The sequence below is a fragment of the Mustela lutreola genome, chromosome 18, assembly GCF_030435805.1.
Source record: "Mustela lutreola isolate mMusLut2 chromosome 18, mMusLut2.pri, whole genome shotgun sequence".
In the NCBI taxonomy this organism is placed as follows: Eukaryota; Metazoa; Chordata; class Mammalia; order Carnivora; family Mustelidae; genus Mustela; species Mustela lutreola.
This window is the reverse complement of record NC_081307.1, coordinates 23,442,446-23,460,596: the sequence shown is the minus strand read 5'-3', so window position 1 is coordinate 23,460,596 and position 18,151 is coordinate 23,442,446. Positions and strand designations below refer to the sequence as shown.

At 41.1% G+C, this 18,151-nt stretch overlaps 1 protein-coding gene across 5 annotated transcripts in view; it reads right to left on the bottom strand.

The window, feature by feature from the left end:
* DLC1 (DLC1 Rho GTPase activating protein) overlaps positions 1–18,151 on the bottom strand; it is a 426,333-nt gene that overhangs the window by 24,946 nt on the left and 383,236 nt on the right. For 4 of the 5 annotated variants that reach the window (XM_059156107.1, XM_059156108.1, XM_059156109.1 and 1 more), the window contains one exon: positions 4,818–4,889. In XM_059156107.1, the coding sequence (XP_059012090.1) occupies positions 4,818–4,889 (72 nt within the window). Of the gene's footprint in view, positions 1–1,292; positions 1,321–1,968; positions 2,076–4,817; positions 4,890–18,151 lie in introns of all 5 variants that reach the window. The other variant, XM_059156112.1, reaches the window with a different exon arrangement.

The following is an 18,151-nucleotide window of genomic DNA, read 5'->3' as shown; positions in this document are numbered from 1 at the left end:
TTTATTGAACACCTAAATTCTTGCCAATCTAGCCCAGTTTAGCAGAGGGGAAAAAAAAGTAGTTTCTCCTTACTTCCTATCAAGCGCTATGGGAAAATAAAGCAACTTAGGACAATTCCAACAGTGTCCTCACTGAGCTTAGATGTAAAGTGGTCTGTAGACTCAAATATCCCTCCTTGTCAGAGAAGTGGTTCAAAACACTGTTCCACCTTGGAACAAATCAGCAGGCAACAGATTCCTGCTGTAAATTATAGTTTCGGCCAGAATCAACACCAGAAGGATGCTTCCTTTAAATGGGGTGGTGGTTGTTGTTCTGTTGTCTTTCCATGTGTGTCTGCTCACATTTGATCAGGGGAAAGAGGTCAGGGAAAACAGAGCCAAGGAAAGGTCTACAGAACAATGGCAAGTGGTAGGAAATGGAATCTAACCATTTGCATGACATCAAAAGCTAAAGAGAATTCAGGATATGCTATTTTTAAACAAATATTAGTACTTCCATATGGCTTTTCAGGAGTTTATATAACTCCCCCCTAAAACAAAGGGCTAGCTACAAAGCTGCTGGAGAACAATGGGATCCCAAATCCCTTAAGCTGTAGGAGAGTTCAATAGTCTAGAATACTAGAAGTTATATCAGAACCGAAAAGGAAAAAGGGGGAAAAAGTCAACTCAATAGAAGAATTCCCTTTTTTATCCCTTGTTGATAAATACATTCAAGAAGAGGGGAGGGCGACCCGTGGCACCACTGTGGAAATTTACAACTGCGCTGGAATTGCCACTAGATAAAAACAAGTTACCCTCTAAGGAGTCCAGCTATTAGGGTATAATTGGTCTTTCCCGTAGAACGCTTATATAATATGGTGAGTAGGAGTTCTTTGGTGCACCTCTGTAGGTCAGGAATGGGGGCAATAAATCAGCACAGCAGGAAACTGGGATTAGCATAACCAAATAAAAACAAAGACAAAAACAAAGCAGAAAAACAAAAAAACCAACCCCATGGCCTCTGAAATGGCTAATAATGCTTTGTACAGGGATAGACTGGGCTCTCAGGCTCCCAGGAGATACAAGTGATCAGTCCTGTTCTAGTTCCTGGGTTGACTGTGACGGTTTCATGATGGAGCTCCTTATTTTTAACAATCTACTTCCTAGAGACAATGGTTAAGAGCATCTTTTTTTTTCTTTTTCTTTTTAAATGTTGGAAACAACATCATTACAGTCCAATTCCTTTTTCTGAAGGCATAGAGTTCTTTATTGTTACCTGAATAACATAGGCAGACCAATGAAGCAGCCCAAACTTAACAAAGAAATACATGAAACTTGGTACTTAGGAATTTCTCTCTTCTCTATTTTATGGACCAACTCTGTAAGCTTATAGTGAATGTTAGCTATTAGTGAATATGGCAGACTGTGAAACTGTTTGAAGGTTGTCACATTTTATTTCACTTTGAGCAGACATTAAGAACTTTCAAGTACTAAGTAATAGAGCTGACACTAAAGAATATATGTTAATACTCCCAGAGGGTAACATCTGATCTATATATGTAAACGAAAAGCTCACGTCTATTAAGTGTACAGGAGACCAGGACCGTGTTATTTTAATAATTCTAACTTCGTGTACCCAGAACTGTCCTTTAGATTCCTTTCTGATCCCAAATTAACTTTCAGATTCTGTTTAAAAAAAACAAACAAAATCTAGGGTAGGTAGAAACTAAATGTAAGAGAGAAGTGAAGTAATTCAGTTGCTTTTATTTGCCTACACTGTTTTGAAAGGACCAGCTTTTAAAAGATACAATTTATTGATGTATAGAAGTTCTCAGAGTTCTTCAGGTTAGGATTTCATCTTCCAGCTTGAGTTTAAGGGCAGGAAGTATAAATTGCCAAAGACCAAAATAAAGCAAAACAGGAAGACAAGGAATGTGTGGGTTGGTGTGTAGTGTGTTATACTCACCCTACAGACAGGGGCAGGAGAGCAGAAATTATCGCCCAGAACAATATACAGTATATCCCCCAAATAGGTTTACGCTTCAAAAGATTTGTAAATGTAAAGAGACCCCAAACACATCCTGTGAAAATGCAGTCTGCATTTTAGGATTCACTAAGAAGTAAGACAGAGACTGGAAAGGAGTCTTAGCAAACATACACTCATAAGAAAGTGCTGCCTGGCAGCAAATCAACACCAAAAATGAACATAATTGAAGGAAATTTAATTTCTAAACAAGAGAACAAAAGGAACAAAAGGACAGCCACCTTACTGCCACCACTGCAAATGCAATTACCCTTTCCCATCTCCAGTGGAGCTGTGAATTGAATTTGATAGGATGGTGGTGCCTCCCCAGCCCTCCCCAGAGCCAAGCCCTTCTGAAAGACAGAGATACTGTGAATGTTAATAAGTCAGGAATCCTCTCTAAAGGGAAGATAAGCAGCTCCAGCATAATAAACATGCGGTTAACCAAGCCCCTTAAAAAAAAAGAGAGAGGGAGAAACAAGAAAAAGAAAAGGAATTGGAAATATTCTCTATAATGTATGAACAGTAAGATCTTTTACACAGTCTAGCAATAAAATAATTCTGAATTCAACTTCATGGGAAAATATCACACATTCGGTCTGGGCTACCATGAGGAAGACCAGGTACGGTAAATTAGATAATGAATTCATGAAGCTGAGTGAGCGAGGAAAATAAAAACCATCTCTGTGGTCTCTCTCTGCCTGATCTGCTTCTGGGGAGTACCCACCCACCCACTCAGTATCCCTCCTCAAGGTAACCTGCTGATCATGTCTGGCACTTCTAAGCTTACAAACTACACCCACTCTTAGCATGGGCTTTTTGCTCATGTGTTAAAGAAGGTTGCCAAAGAGCACTAGCTTCCCTGAGAGCCCAATGTCACTGTTACAGGAAGTAGTTTGATTGTCATTATTCTAGGGGAAGAGAAGGATAAAAGACATGATTTTAAAACTATTGTGAGAAGAGCTGAACATCTTTGGTGAAAATATTTAAGCGACAACATTTCAACTCAATCTTTTAGAAATTTCATCACATGGTGGCTATCTCTTAGTGTCCCTTTCCTTCTTAAGTAATGAAAAAGACATATTTTTAAAATGTAAATTAACCAAAACTATGCTTTTTGAGATTATGGCAGTCCCTTAAAGGCCTTCTTGGATATTGGAATTATGTTTTTGTTTTAATAAAATATGTAGCATTTACGACAGTGTTGGGCATCCCTGTTGGTGCAGAATTAATAATGGCTTGTTGGTTGGCTGAATGGATGGGATGGGTAGATGAATGAATGAATGAGTGATGAGAGACATCTTGCGTCATCATCTCAGTAAAGTTATGGAAACCAAGAAAGCTCAAGGTAGAAGCAGCTCTGGAACTCAACTTAGTCAGTTTAGGAATCTCTTCACTATTCACCCGAACTTTGCTTGAAAATTATCCATAAAAATGGAGTTCACTGGTTCAGAACTATGATTCTTTTTCCATGACTTTACATACAGTGTGATAAAAGGCCCATGTAAATGAACAGCCTATTCATCTCACCACACCCACGCTTGCTCTGCCCACCCCAGGCAGCCAGAGGTTCAGGAAGAGCCAAGCCTTAGGAGATCTTCTCCCACCGTTACAGCATCTGAGTGACCCTTAGGGCACTGATGACAAAATGAAGGAGTATGCCTTCAGCCTTGATCTTCATTTATTTTTTTTAACAGTCCATTTTCCCTAGTTAAAATACTGAATGCCACAGAAAAAAGGATATTCATCAAATGACAATCTAAACCAAGGTAAAAAGCCTAATTACAACCTAGGGGGCCACATCTGTAACACATGACCCATAAAAACTTACTATTTAGAATAAAGAGCTCTTAGAAATCATTACGAAAAGTGCAACTGAGGGATGAGAAAAACGGGCAACAGACATTTCACAAAAGAACACATACAGACTGCCAGATGATAGGAAGAAATGAGTATTACCATTCATGATGAGAGAAGTGGAAGTCAAAGTATATCCATGTTGACTGACAAAAATTAAAGCCTGACAATATCAAGTGTTGAGAGCACATGGACAGACAGGATCTTTATATATCACTGGTAGGGGTGAAAATCGGTACAGGTGCTTTCGAAAAATCTACATTATAAAACTGAACATATGTGTTCTCTGTTACCCAGTAATTCAGCTCCTCCAAATACAGGCAAATTATTGCTGATGTACCACGAGAGTATAAAACTGTGTGAGCATGTTCATAAGCCTTCAGAATGTAAAAGCAAAACAGAAAAAGCCAAACTGCCCACCCAGCAGAGTGTGAATGTGAGTAAACTGTGATCCACAAACAACAGGCTGTTACACGGCAGTCAAGGCAAGTGATCCTGGGGGACACAAAGTATAGAAGAATCTTAATGTAAGTGTCAGAAGAAATGAAGAAAACGAAGTCCTACAAGATTACACAGAGCACAATACCCTTTTTATAAGGGTAAAACCAACTTTATAAAAATATATATATTACAAAAATGTCATAAAACGATATAAAAGCAAAGCAAGAAAATGCAAGGAATTACAGAAGTTTCAGAATGAGTTGCTTTGGGAGGGGGTGGCAGAGGGATCTAATGGGTACATTATTATCAAGGTTCTAGCTTTTGCTTTGAGTGGTGGGGGGGTCTTAGGACTTGCTACATTGCTTGCTTAATGAAATATTTTAATGAGTAATAATATGTGTGAAAATAAATAATAGATCAGTAGTATTATAAACCAAGGATATGAATATGATGATTAAAAAAAAAAAAAAACAAATAAACAAAAAAAAACAAGCCACAAACAGGACTCCCCACTCACCTTCATAAAGCTGTGCGTACTGGGGGAAACCAGTTGCCCGTAGCCAATCACAAGCTTCCTTGGCTTCAATCTCTGTAACAGAGCCAAAGACAGACAGACAGGTCAGTCATGGGCACCTCAGCATGCTTGCTGCTTTAACAAACTCTGATTTGGTTACACAAGCAAAATACGTCTCTTGACAATGGATAAGCAAAATAAATAAATACACATATACCTACGTGAAGTTGACTTAACTCAAATGGTTTAAAATATGGCACACCTTTTCAGAGTTTAAAAAATGCATTTTTGGGGCGCCTGGGTGGCTCAGTGGGTTAAGCCGCTGCCTTCGGCTCAGGTCACGATCTCAGGGTCCTGGGATCGAGTCCCACATCGGGCTCTCTGCTCAGCGGGGAGCCTGCTTCCTCCTCTCTCTCTGCCTACTTGTGATCTCTCTCTCTCTGTCCAATAAATATATAAAATATTTTTTAAAAAATGCATTTTTACTTTTCTCTCCTTGAAAAATAAGAATGGGGTCCTAGCAGTAGGTGACTGTGCTTCTTCTGTGTTCAGGTTACAAACGATCATAAAAATAGGGCGTATCAAGCAGGTTAAAGATGGAGTAAATAATCTTAAACCTAAATGGTCTAACCTGGTTTACTTTTCACGACATTGACAGGTGACACCCTGGAAGAGAACTAACCTGACCAAAGGGAGAGATCTTCTGTCTGTCCCCCAACAGGATGAGCAGAAAAGGCCCGGGTGCCGTGGGGGCAATGTGCTTTTCAGTGCCCCCACCAGTAAGAGGCCCCGGCTCTCAGGTGACCCAGAGGGCATTAAGTCAATAAATTCCACAATTCTGGCAGGATGAAATGCCTAATAAAGCCCTACTTCCCTGTGGTTAACATCTTGTAGATAATATTGATAAACAGCAAGGCCAAGAGCACTGACACACTGTGTTCAAACTCACTCAAGCATGGATTTACAATCCCGTAAAAACTGACTCACAGAGGTGGTCCGGGGCACATTTCATTAGCTTCTCTCTGCTGGCACAAAGTATATTCTTTCAACTCTTCTTCCCACCTTCCACAGGCCATTGGAGTACTTCGGTATATAAGGTGATTCATTCATTTATAAGTGTCTTAACACTGCTTAATTTATTCCAGATTCAAATCTTCGTTAAGAGAGCTCTCCTCTGAGCCAGATGGAGGCTAATATAATCTGTATTAGGAGAAGCAGCCATAGCTCACTTTTGTCTAGTAACTATGGTTTCGAAGCATTTTTCCCCTATTATTTCAGGAGTTCCTTGGCCTTTAAAAGGTCATTAAGAACACTCAAATTCATGAAAGCAAGTAGGGTTGTCCTTCTAGAGCATCCAAAGAGAAAAACAACTTGCTGTCTTCTGATGAGTCAGTGAATACCCAGACTAAAAACAGCGCAGGCACAAGAGGAAATAAATGGCAAGGCTAAGTTTATTTTCATGAATCTTTCTAGTGTGACGATGAAGCAGCATTTCTAAACTCGAGATTCAGGAGTGAATTTGGGGTTGGAGGAAAAGTGACAGACATGTAGAAGAACCTCAGTGTTTGCGCAGAATAAAAGAATATATAGAATCGTCCAGTGTCAATTACCTGTACTTGTTTTTTTATGTATTAATATGCACACCTTGTCTCAGAAAGGAATTAAGAAAACTTTATGAAAAATCATAAACATTTTCTAGGAAACTGTACTGCTGGAAAAGCATATAAAAGCTCAACGTTTTATTTCAAAGAACGAGAAAACTTTTCTCTACGTCTGTGGTCCCTGCTCAAAAATAGATACGAAAAAAAAAAAAAAAAGCTAAGTGTTTAAAAAAAAAAATTTTTTTTTTTTTTTTAAATAACTCACTCTTCCTGACCATTTAGAGGTTATTTCCATGGAACAGATTGTTAGACTCTGAACAATAGATTTTTCAAAAGTAAATTCGCTCGCTTTCTTAATATTTTACTCAGTAAATGGTAACCTGAAATTCTCAACATCCACTTGTTTTTGACTATATTCAGACATGACATCGGATCAGCACAGGCACAAAAAGCCTTAATTAGACACACTTCAGCCAATATTGCCACAATTTTAGAGCATGTTCCCGATTTTCTGATTAAAATGGCTTCCCGCCAGGAGGCATGTAAGATGCAAAGGTATTTTTCTAAAAAATCTGTACATTTATTTATATACTACTTCACAAATTACCAAGTGCTCTCATATATATTGCTCACTTAAGGCCCGGAGCGAGTACAAGAGCCCATAAATGCCTATTGCTGAGTTGTCATTCTTTAACTCACTTTCCAACACTAAGGAAATGAAAAGCTCCCAAATGACCACAGATTCATTTAAAGAGCTGTATCCAAACAGCCACTCTACTCAGGGCCATTTGGATAGAAATAAATGATGTGAACAGGCACAGGTTTGCATCTTCAGCAGATAATCTAATTAAAAGCTTACGATGGCTAAAAAGCAGTATTTTCAAGAACTACTGAGATCCAGAAATTTTATCCTCCTTTTCCTTACCCTAAAACAGATGAAAATCTGTCTTTCTTTTAGATGTGAAACCATGGGAAAGAGGCAAGTCAGTATCTGGTTGACATTTAAGAAAGCATACTCGTGAAAACTTGGGCTGCAGAACAAATGAAAACACAGTTTCTGTAGAAATACACTGATTTCTGTAGAAATCAGAATGACAGCACTGGAAAACCATAAAAAGTTGTCACTGATTTTTTAATAAATGGAACAACTACTGACTTCATTCCTACCCCTTTTCCAATGACCAAGAGAAAATGGTAGTAACAATCCAAGCTAAGCACTGATTTTTAACAACTCAGTATTTTCATTTTATTTAACACGAAATAAACCCATGTCTATATCCAAGTCCGGTACAGAACACCCCTTCCAGTTTTAGCCCGTGCCCCAATCCAAGCCATTACATTCCTTCCTGTCTCCCAATCAAATGCTCTCCTCTCTCAGGAAAACCATCCACCAGACCTGGCTCATCAAAGGTCCAAATGTAAAGCCTTGATTGATCTTGTCTTTCCCTCACAAACTTCACTAGAGCCCCACTGCTTAGAAAATCAAGTCTAAACACCTCTGCGTGTTTTTTCTGAGCTCTCCATGTGGCATGCAACCTCATTTTTCCAGTTACCTGTTCTCACTCTACCTCCAAACCAAAGCAAACTCAATGCTCACCTCCCCATATAACACCGGGATTTCGTGGCATGAAATAATCTCCCATCTTCTCAGTGTCAAATTTTACTCATCCTTCAAGGTCCATCCCAAATGTTGCCTCCCCTAGGCAGACCTCCCAGATGCTTCCTGATGGTTCTATCAATGGCTGGCTTTTATTGTGTGCTTAATATGTACAAGGACCTGTCTAAGCACTTAAGGCATATTAACTCATTTACTTTTCACATTGATCCTAAAACATGGATTACTAATATCCCCAAAATACAGAGATGAGGAAATAAGCAGAGAAATAACTTCTTAAAATGAGGTTTCTTTTTTTACATTCAAATGCCAGAGCAGAGAAAGAACTAAGACTCATAGAATTTAGCAAGACAGGGGCTCCTGGGTGACTCCTTCGATTAAGCATCCAACTCTGGATTTCAGCTCAGGTCATGATCTCAGGGTTGGGAGATAGAGCCCGACGGGCTCTGCACTGGGCAGGGACTGCTTAAGATCCTCTCTCTACCCCTCCCCAACTCTTAAAAAAAGAAGAAGAAGAAGAAATGAGCAAGACAGGCCCTTCACTTAAAAAAATGTATAATAATGAGTGCCTTTAAAATATTAAAACCATGGACATATTGCATGACTTCAGTCACTAAATCCCCACACCAGTTTTTGGAGGCCTCTAACTGGTTCTAACGGTATAAATTTTCTTTTAGGATATGCAACTATGAGGATGATTTTTACAAAGCGTTCTCCACCGGGCAGAAACACCATCAGAAACCAAGAGTACAATGGAAATACAATGTCACTTTAATGCCCGGGTTTTCTCTGAGCAAACAACAGACAAATGTGTTAAGGAGGAAACAGGAAATACAGGAAATATTTATTGGAACCAGCTTTAGTGGTTAGTTGTGTAAGATGAATGCGGTCCAGAAGACCCTTTTGTGTAAGGCTGGGAACCATGAGCCCATATTTGCACATTTCCCGGCATGATGGGATGACCCTGTCTTCCTCTTACCCCTCAACAGTGAGTTAAACAGAAATCCCCCAACCCCGTCATCATTCTGCTGAACCTACTGATCTCAACCGGCTGAGCAACAGTAACGGGGTCCAAGTAGGATGGCATTACTTCCACGTCTCTGTGCTTTCTTCACAGTGGGAACCCGTCAGGCTCTCTCGGTCTTCCATGACAACATGCTACCAAAATCAGGACGCAAGGCACATGCCACAGCTACATGGACTGTGTCGCTTAAAGTCTCAGGAATTGGAGGAATGCAAGAAAATCCCAGATTCCTTGGATTCTTCCAAATAGGACAGACCTGTGGCCAAATACCCACAGAAATGCTGATGCTTTTACAATCACAGAGAAGTGCATTTGCTGTGTGAAAGCAGGTGGTTATTTTCTGATCCCAAACAAAACTCATTTCTCTCCCCTGATCACACAGATTCCCTCCGATGGGAAAAGGATTCGTACCGATTCTCCAGCCTCTACTGAGGTGGCCAATTTACAGGACTGTCGCAAACCTGGGCACCAATGGCCCATGTGTCCTTGGCAGGTGGGCTTCATAGGGCAGCCCACTGGAGAAGCAAACCACGGCTTCAAAACCTTGATCTCAGTGGCTCCCAGTCCTGCATGCAGGAGGCATCACGTAGGGGGAGTAATCTTCCTAAAACCACCAACCACCATCCACTCCCAGGCATCTGGATTTTCTCAGTCTAGGGAGGACCCAGGCTGTACCTTTTAAAAGAAGCTCTCTAGGTAAATTTAAGGATAGGCAGCCAGACATTTCTCTGTATTCTTGCATCGGGAACTCCTTCTTCCGGACTACCTCAAGAGTCTCCCAACTGAATTCTGTCAGAAGCTTTGCCCCTCCTTACCCACAACAAATCTATCCTAGTCCAAGAGTCCCTGAGCCCCTGGATTCACTTTTACGCAGAGCATAATTCCTTACGTCACTCCCCTGTTTTTAATTCTTCAGGGACTCTCTACCACCTTCCCGATACAATTCAAACTCAACAAACCCACAGCCTTCTTAATTTGGCCTCTGCCTTATCCATTTGGCTCCTGGAAGGCCTCCAAATGCAAGCTTTGTTCGTCTTACTGAACTCCTTGGGGTTCCCAGGAGGCACCAGGCTCTCTCACACCTCAAGCTCTTCATCTGTTCTCCCTCTGGCCCCCAATTCCCCCTTCTCCACCCCATCAACTTCTCTGTTCCACCTTCCCCATGCTGGGTGAGGAACACCTATCAAAGGCTTCTTAATTCATTTGCATGAATTAAAAGACTATTTTTCCACACTGGAAGCATAAATATATTTGTGTGAAGGAAAAGAGAATCCGCCACTATTTTCCTTTTTTCAAAAACAGACTATAAACTAGAATATGAACCTCTTCTTTTCGCCATTAATAAAAACAAATGTTAAACACACACATCTGCCAAGAACCAGTTATCAGGATTTACCTAGGTAAAATGAATTCCTATAGGCGAAGTCAGATAGTAGAATGTCTATATTAATATTTATTACACTCTAATGTTATCTAATCACAGCAAAGAGTTTGACTAGCAACGAACAACATTCCTACCCTCAGGTGCCTAAAAACATTCTAAACATCTGCTGAGCATATTCTTAAAGAAACCAGTTAGGAAGCTTCTGTAAGAGCCGTCAATACTAATTCAGTTTCTAAGGCTGTTTGGCCCAACAGTAGCTGACCCAGCCCCACTTTTAGGAATATTCTAGCATAGCCGTACCTTTAAGTGAAGCCAACCACCCTTCACGCCCCCTTTCCCTCAATATTTATTTATTGCAAATCTATTAAGTGCGCTGCCAAATGTGCTCAGGGACAATCAGACACAGGTTCCTGTCCTGAAGCAGGAAGCCAAATGAAAAGGTAATTCACAGTTGAGTACATGGTGTCCCATGATCCTCTACTAAGGAAAGATCTGATTTCCTAAGGGCTAAAGGCTATTCTAAGGTCCTTGTGGAAGTCCAAGTGACCGGATATAGGCAGCACCAATGAGTCCCCAGTTCTTAGGTGGAAGCCCCAGTCCTAACTGCGGTTCACACACCCTAGCTTCTTAATGTACCGCATCTGTCATCTCCTCTCCCTCTGCGATCAGATCCCGCACGTTGGCCGCTTTTCAGCTGCTCTGTACTCCCTTTCCTGATTTGGTTTTTCTCCTTCCAAAACACTTGTTTATTTATGTTCACTTTCTGTCTCTCCCCTTGGTAAGCTCCAAAAGGGCAATTTTCTTTTGTCTCCTTTACTCTCTGATCCATCCCAACCACCCATGGCACACAAAGCAGTTGCTCAATAAATAAGTATTACATAAATACAGTATTTTTGTTCTAGTGAAAGGATCTGGGGCACCTGGGTGGCTCAGTGGGTTAAAGCCTCTGCCTTCGGCTCAGGTCGTGATCCCAGGGTCCTGGGATAGAGCCCCGCATCAGGCTTTCTGCTCAGTGGAGAGCCTGCTTCCTCCTCTCTCTCTCTCTCTCTCTCTCTGCCTGCCTGTCTGCCTACTAGTGATCTCTGTCAAATAAATAAATAAATAAAACCTTAAAAATAAAAAAAGAAAGAAAAAAAGAAAGGGTCTTAATTTTTTCTGACCAGGATCCACCATAAGAAATACAATATACGTTATAACCTGGTACACAAATGTACGTACGCACATGTGTACACACACACACACAAATTTATGTATACTAACACATGAGTTTGTAAGCACATGCCAACAGAAATAAGTTTCACCAAACTGAGACTTAAAATACGTAATACATTCTTATGTCTTTCTATTCCATTTAAAAAATAGTTATGTTACCTACCACAGCAACCAGTTTGAAACGTACTATTTTCACACCATAGCTTTTTCTTACAAAGAAAAGAAAAGAAAAGGAAACTAAGAACTTCCCACAGAGAAGAATGTGATGTGACTGTCTGATTCAGAGCTGGGAGGTGGGAGGGGGCCGCTTGAGCACATGGTTTGTGCTCAGCCTTTACTGAAGGAGGGGTGATGATCTCACAGGGAAGACTGGATGGGGAGACAAGATTCACAGTAAAGGAGACAGGGTAAGTCAGGAGCAGATGCTGATACCCAGGTGCTTGTGAATGAATGGCGAGCAGTCCGATTTACTCTAACACTGACAAAGGAAGGAGGCATGAAGTGGAAAGCAGGTTACCCTATGGAGCAGAGAGAAGCGTCTTCTTAGCCTGGTGACCCAAAGAGCAGCCAACATCATTTGCTCCATGTAAAACAGCTTTGCTTCTGGGTGCCTCGACGCTTTCTAATCACCCATCACAGAAAGAGGGCCAAGTATTACCTGTTAACAGGTCAGGAGAACAGGTCCAGAAAAGAATGCATTGCTTTGTTAAGTAGCCTTGAGAAAAATACTCTCTGGACCTGTTTCCTCATCTGTAAAACCTGAGATTGCCATAGGCTTTGTAAATTCCCCAAGGTTCTGACTCTGGTTTTCCCTTGATGCCAATTTCCCCTTCTCTCTAAGACCACCTTTAGAATAGGTTCCATTTCTACTGTTAAGTTTCCAGATGTATCATCAATTACATGTGGAGACATTTCTCTTCCCTCAAAACACTGGTTCAATAGTTCAGTTTCCCAGTTTTGCGAATGGACTGAAGTTTATTGCTAAAATTTCTAATGTGGTTTTTAACAGATCAATTCCTTGTTCTGTCTCACAAAGCCAATGTTCATATTACAGGGGAACTAAAAATGCTACATATTTTTGCTTATGTGGGCATCCACAGCCCTCACACTAAAACTCATCCTTATAGGAGGAATACACTCGGGAACCCTGGGTTTTCTTCTGCTTACTGAGCTCTTCTCTTTGGGCCTCCCCCCAGCAGCATCCTGGCTTCTGCTGAATCAGTGGGCTGGGTGCTGACATGCTTCTTGGCGCTTTTCATCCTTTCTCTCCACCACTGAGGAAGCTGGCTCAGAGTTTAGGTAATTTGCTCAAGATTCCAGAACCACCCTGGTCTCCCAGGCTAGAGTACTTGCTGCATACTTTGCCTGCCTGCAGAGATTACTCTCACTTTTCAATCACCAGACTGTTTTTCAGTGCTAGGAAAAACTGCAAATTTGGGAAAGTTTTCTTTGTGTGTGTGTGTATTTTTTTTTTCCCTCTCTCTCTCCTGCTTGAGGTCCGGAGGCAGATCTGTTGCTTTCTAATGAAGAACATTCCTAGAAATAATATAAGGGGCGGGGGGGGGGGGGCATTTTGCCCAATGATGTGATGACAACTTAATAAAGGGTTTTGCCTGAAAGAAGAAAACCCTGAGACACGCCCTACAAGCCTCTACCTGGGATTATGCATGTGAAGAGACACTTGGCATTGGGAAATGAAATCAATTGAAATCCCCTTTGGGGATCATTCAGTTCAAGTGTTTGCAAAATATTGGTTTTTTTCATATCAAAGAATATGTGCTCTTCCCTCACAGAGGCAAAGAGCTCACAGGAAACGGTGAGGGCCTCATCACATTTTTCTATTTCATTTCTATGTGGGGTGGATAAAAAGAAAAAACCCCTTTGGTTTACATACATACATGCAAACACATTTCTAATACTCTACATCAAATATTTATGCATTTCCAACCAAGCATTGCTAAGAAAAATGACTTCAAATAATTCTTAAAATACAAAACCCTTTAAAGATCATAATTGCAGGGATTAGGAAAACAATTTAAACAATTTCAAGTAAGGAAACAATCTAAGTAACATACTTACAAGGACCCTAGCTTTTTTTCCTGAGTCTCATTTATTCCCATAAAATGAAAGATTTTAAGATTTTAGGTTTTCAGATTATATAATCCACTTCCTTTACAATTTATGATTCAAGGCAAAATACTGGGTTACAAACCTGAAGGAACACTTCCCCCCCTCTCCATGATGAAAGGTTTGCAGGCACATCAATTCTTTCATTCACACATTAGCAAAGCTTATTCTACTAAGAAACCTCCATCCCCAATCTTTGACTTTCGCTCCAGGTTCCACAGTGTCCCTAGCATGGGAAAGTAAAAATATGGTGTGAACAGCAGTGCTACAGAAACCTTAAATTAGAAATAAAGGCAATAGTGAGGAATTCTAAAGAAACTGTCCACACGGGTTGCAGTCCATTCTGACAGGAAAAAGGAAAGCCAGAATAGAAAGAAACATCAAACTGCCTTACACGAAGACCAATGAAAATAAAAACATGGCAGAGCCTGGTGAAGATAAGCTGCCTTTGGGTGTCCCTACATCGAACCTCAAACAGGAAACACTATATGATTTGACGTTCTCTGTTGTGTAAGAAAAAATAAGGACTACTGTATTCTAGGTGAGTTAAAGAATTACTTTCATTCAAAATGCTGGTGACAACCAGCCCTCCCCAGACACACATGAGCTAGTGGTCAAAATGTGATTCGGGTTCATCTGTTTAGCTGAGGAAGGCTTCTGCTTTCATACAGTTACATTTTTCCTACCGAAATGAAGATCCTCATTTTGCTGCTATTCCCATTGTGTTTGCACACTTGGGCAGGAAGGGGTCTGAAACACCATGTAACACACATATGACCTTGGACTAGTCTCTGAACTTCGAGGCATCTCCGCTGCCCCTCAGTGGGGAAGAGGCAATGTTTTTCCAGGCTGCTTTTGACAAGTTCTGGAATTTCCACCGAAACGACTTATAGAAATGCACAAGCATTACGGAAGATCCCTTTCTCGTGCGATCCAGTTTGAAAACAGGAGTTGTGTGCAGATTGTCCCCCGTGCGTTTATAGTTTCTCCAGACTCGGGAGGTGAAGATCATTTTCAGAATTTTAGCATCTTCTATCTACTTTGTCACCTGGGTGTGACAAAGGGCAAGGCGAGGCGAGGCTGTGGTGCAGCCCTGTCACCTCCAGGATCCCTTCCTCTGTGGCTTCCTCAGTGCTCACAGCCTGGGAAATGCTACAACCGCAGGGTGTGGAAAACTTCTGTCCCTCACACATCCTCCAGAGACTCCTGTAAGGAGAAGGAAGGCGCCTTTCTGACAAGCTCCAGGAAGCTGCCTCCAATCCGCTCTGTGGGACACCGGAAGGTGGGGCAGGAAGAGAACAAAATGTGGATGGGAGGAGCCAGAGGCATCTGAGGACCCCAGCTCCGCTGACATCAGCCTTCGGTTAGTTTTTGATTTTCCTCCTGGGGACAGGAGGGGGTAAGACATGAAAAGGCCCCTAAGCAGAGGTTTGTGTGAATGGAAAGGAGTATACTTTCCACTGTGAGACTCGGTTCAGTAGCAAAATAAAACCCCAGGATGAAGGATTCGGAGAAATCCCCTCCCACATGAGCACTGGAGGCTGCCGGCATTAGCCAGGTGAAACATTTTCATTTACCCTTTGCTGTCCAAGGACATTTCCTAGTAGGCAGTCATGCTCCAGATGCTATTCACGTGTTTTCACTGACATCTCCAAGAAAATTTTCCCTTAGCAGTATTATTTCCAGATACTTCTATGGAAGAAAGCGTTCTTCAGGATGGTCCACAGAAGTTAGGAAATGGAATCCCATATTCCTTCCCTAAATGTTAAAGACAAAGGCTCAAGGGTCCATGCATTAAGCCAGAGAGGGGATCCAGAAACCTCTAATTAGTCGATTTTGGACCCTCAAGTTGTAGGAGAACTGCAAAATGACTGCCCCACCTAGGAGAACTGCAAAATGACTGCCAAGCTCTCCAGGGCCACCAAATATTGTCTTCTAAATCGAACCAACTGCAGCCAAGCACAGCTCCCAGAGCTGCATGTTACTGCCACACACACCTGGTTGAAATCCTAGCTCCGCCAAGTACAGTGAGTGATTTGAAGCAAGTCCTGGATTCCATATTTATAAAAGGGGAATAATCACATCTGCTTTTCCAGAGTTGCTGAGCTGAGGGTTAAATGTGACAATAAGAGCAAACTATGTGATTCGTTTCAGCTTCTATACTATTATTAGTATTCTGTCTAAGTCTGTAGATTTTTTATAAAACTTAAAAAGGAGCATTTATACTAGATATGGTTGACTATTGCTTGTGACAGACTCTAAAAATATACAGGCTAAATATTCCAGGCTTTCTTGCTGTCCACCCTGCCAAGGAAGGAATACTGAAAAAAATGGTAAGACAGAGTAGATCTAATTAGAGAACCCCCAGCAGGGCTGCTCCCTACTCCTTATCACTGATCATGATAATCCTTAACAATAACACAGGATTCCACAAGGAAAAGGGCAGACAGACAGGAAGAGCCCTTCTAGGCTGGGAATCTTATCCCTTCTACATTAATTAGATTTCTGACTAATTTGAGGTTGAAAGAAAACACCACTGATGGAATTCATACCAGTAACCCATTCCTATAAAGCAAATTTCAATCTTAACAGCCCGTCTTTCTTCAAAGAGGAACGGCCCCTCAAGTCTCAGAATTCCTCCATATGCAAAGTTCTAGAATCAGATAGAAGGATTGTGAAAACTGGTCCAGAAAAGTGTTTTCCTCTTAATTTCAGAAGAGGAACTGGGGACTCTGCTCTTCGGGGACACAGTGTTGGATGTGAACATTTTATGCTTGGGCATTCATTCATTTCCCAACAAGGAAAACTTTTTAGGGTCTAAATGCTGGGGACATCAATCCTTTGCACTGTAGTCCCGCGACTCCCGAGTATCTTAGGGGTGAGTCCTGTTAAAATGAGCTCTCAGTGAAGCTCAGAGAAATGACCACATTTAGAAATTAAATTCTTTGCTGGATCCCAACTCCGAATTCTAGTCAATGAACTATGCAAACAGAAAATGAAGATTGCCTTTCTTCCCCAGGTCTGCCTTATAATTTTTTGAACAGCCTTGGCATGACGTGAACCTTGATGCCCATTACACCATGGGGCCAGGTTTGACTCGTGTTCTAAAGCTCTAAGAATTCGGGCTTCAGTGATCTGGCAATATCCAGAGAGGAAGGGGAAACATCTGAAGTTATTTTTACTTTTGCAAGTCTTCTGGCTGCACAGGGAAAATGCTAGGGTGGGTCAAGTATTGTCTGGAGCCCTTCAGGGCCATTTTTTTTTTTTTTTTTGCATGGCCTCATTTCCGTCTTCCTGTTGCTAGGAAGGAGAATTAAGCATGAGAAACTCGTGTTTACAATACTGGACCATCCTGTCCAGCACAAGGCTCTCTTCAAAAATGTACAATTCACTTCACCCACTGGACTTTGGATGCCCCATTCTTCTGGACCAAATCACCTTGTCCTGAATATTTTCAAATGGCATTTTACCTGCCTCAGTTATAAAAATACCACTCTCATTTATCATGGCATCATGGCTTAAAATCCCCAGGGAGGACACCAAAGCAAACTCAAGTACTTATTTTTGCACTTCAAACCACCTCTTTGAATCCCACCAAGCCTCTGACTGGAAGGCATCTTAATGGGACCTCCTGTATCCCCTCTACACTCCACGCTAGCTCTACAAGTAAGAGTTTAAGTATTACATACATTTTCTACCCTTTTCCAGTAATAATTTATTCAGTCATAATATGCTTCTCTATTAACCTGGTATATTTTTCAGAAGCAACCAAATAACCCTTTTTAATGTAAAAATACCCTAACATTTTGCTTAGTCTTTGCTCTTTGAACTATAGCACTGAACAGTAACAAAATAATAATAACAACAACAACAATAAGCCTTTAGGTTAAAGGGCAACTGGCCTTTCATCTTCTCTCCAGACTATGGAAAATCCTCTGGTTGGCCCAGTGTATGAAAACTTGGAACACTGCCTTCTATTAGCCATAATCAATTGCTTAACTATTCAAACCCTTTCACTCTTAAGGAGTAAGCCATGTTTCTCATTAAGACTGAAAATTGCTAAGTTAAAGTCACAGGTAAGTCAACGAAACCATACTTCTCCATTCTAGGAAAAGATTTAAGTTGGAAGCTACTCATTTTGATCCCGTGGAGTCTAAGCTGGGAAACAAAGTCAGTCCCTGTTCTTGAGCTTCTGACCAGTTTGGGTGTAAGGTGTCACTCAGATTAAACTAACATTTTTTTTTTTTGGTCAAAAGCAAACTTCTAAAGCAGCTGGGAGAGAAAGTCCGCTATGCTTCATTTTAAACTCTGAACAGTAGTGCTAATGAAAAAAATATGCAGCCAGGCCTGGGCCACGCTGTAAATCTGGTATGC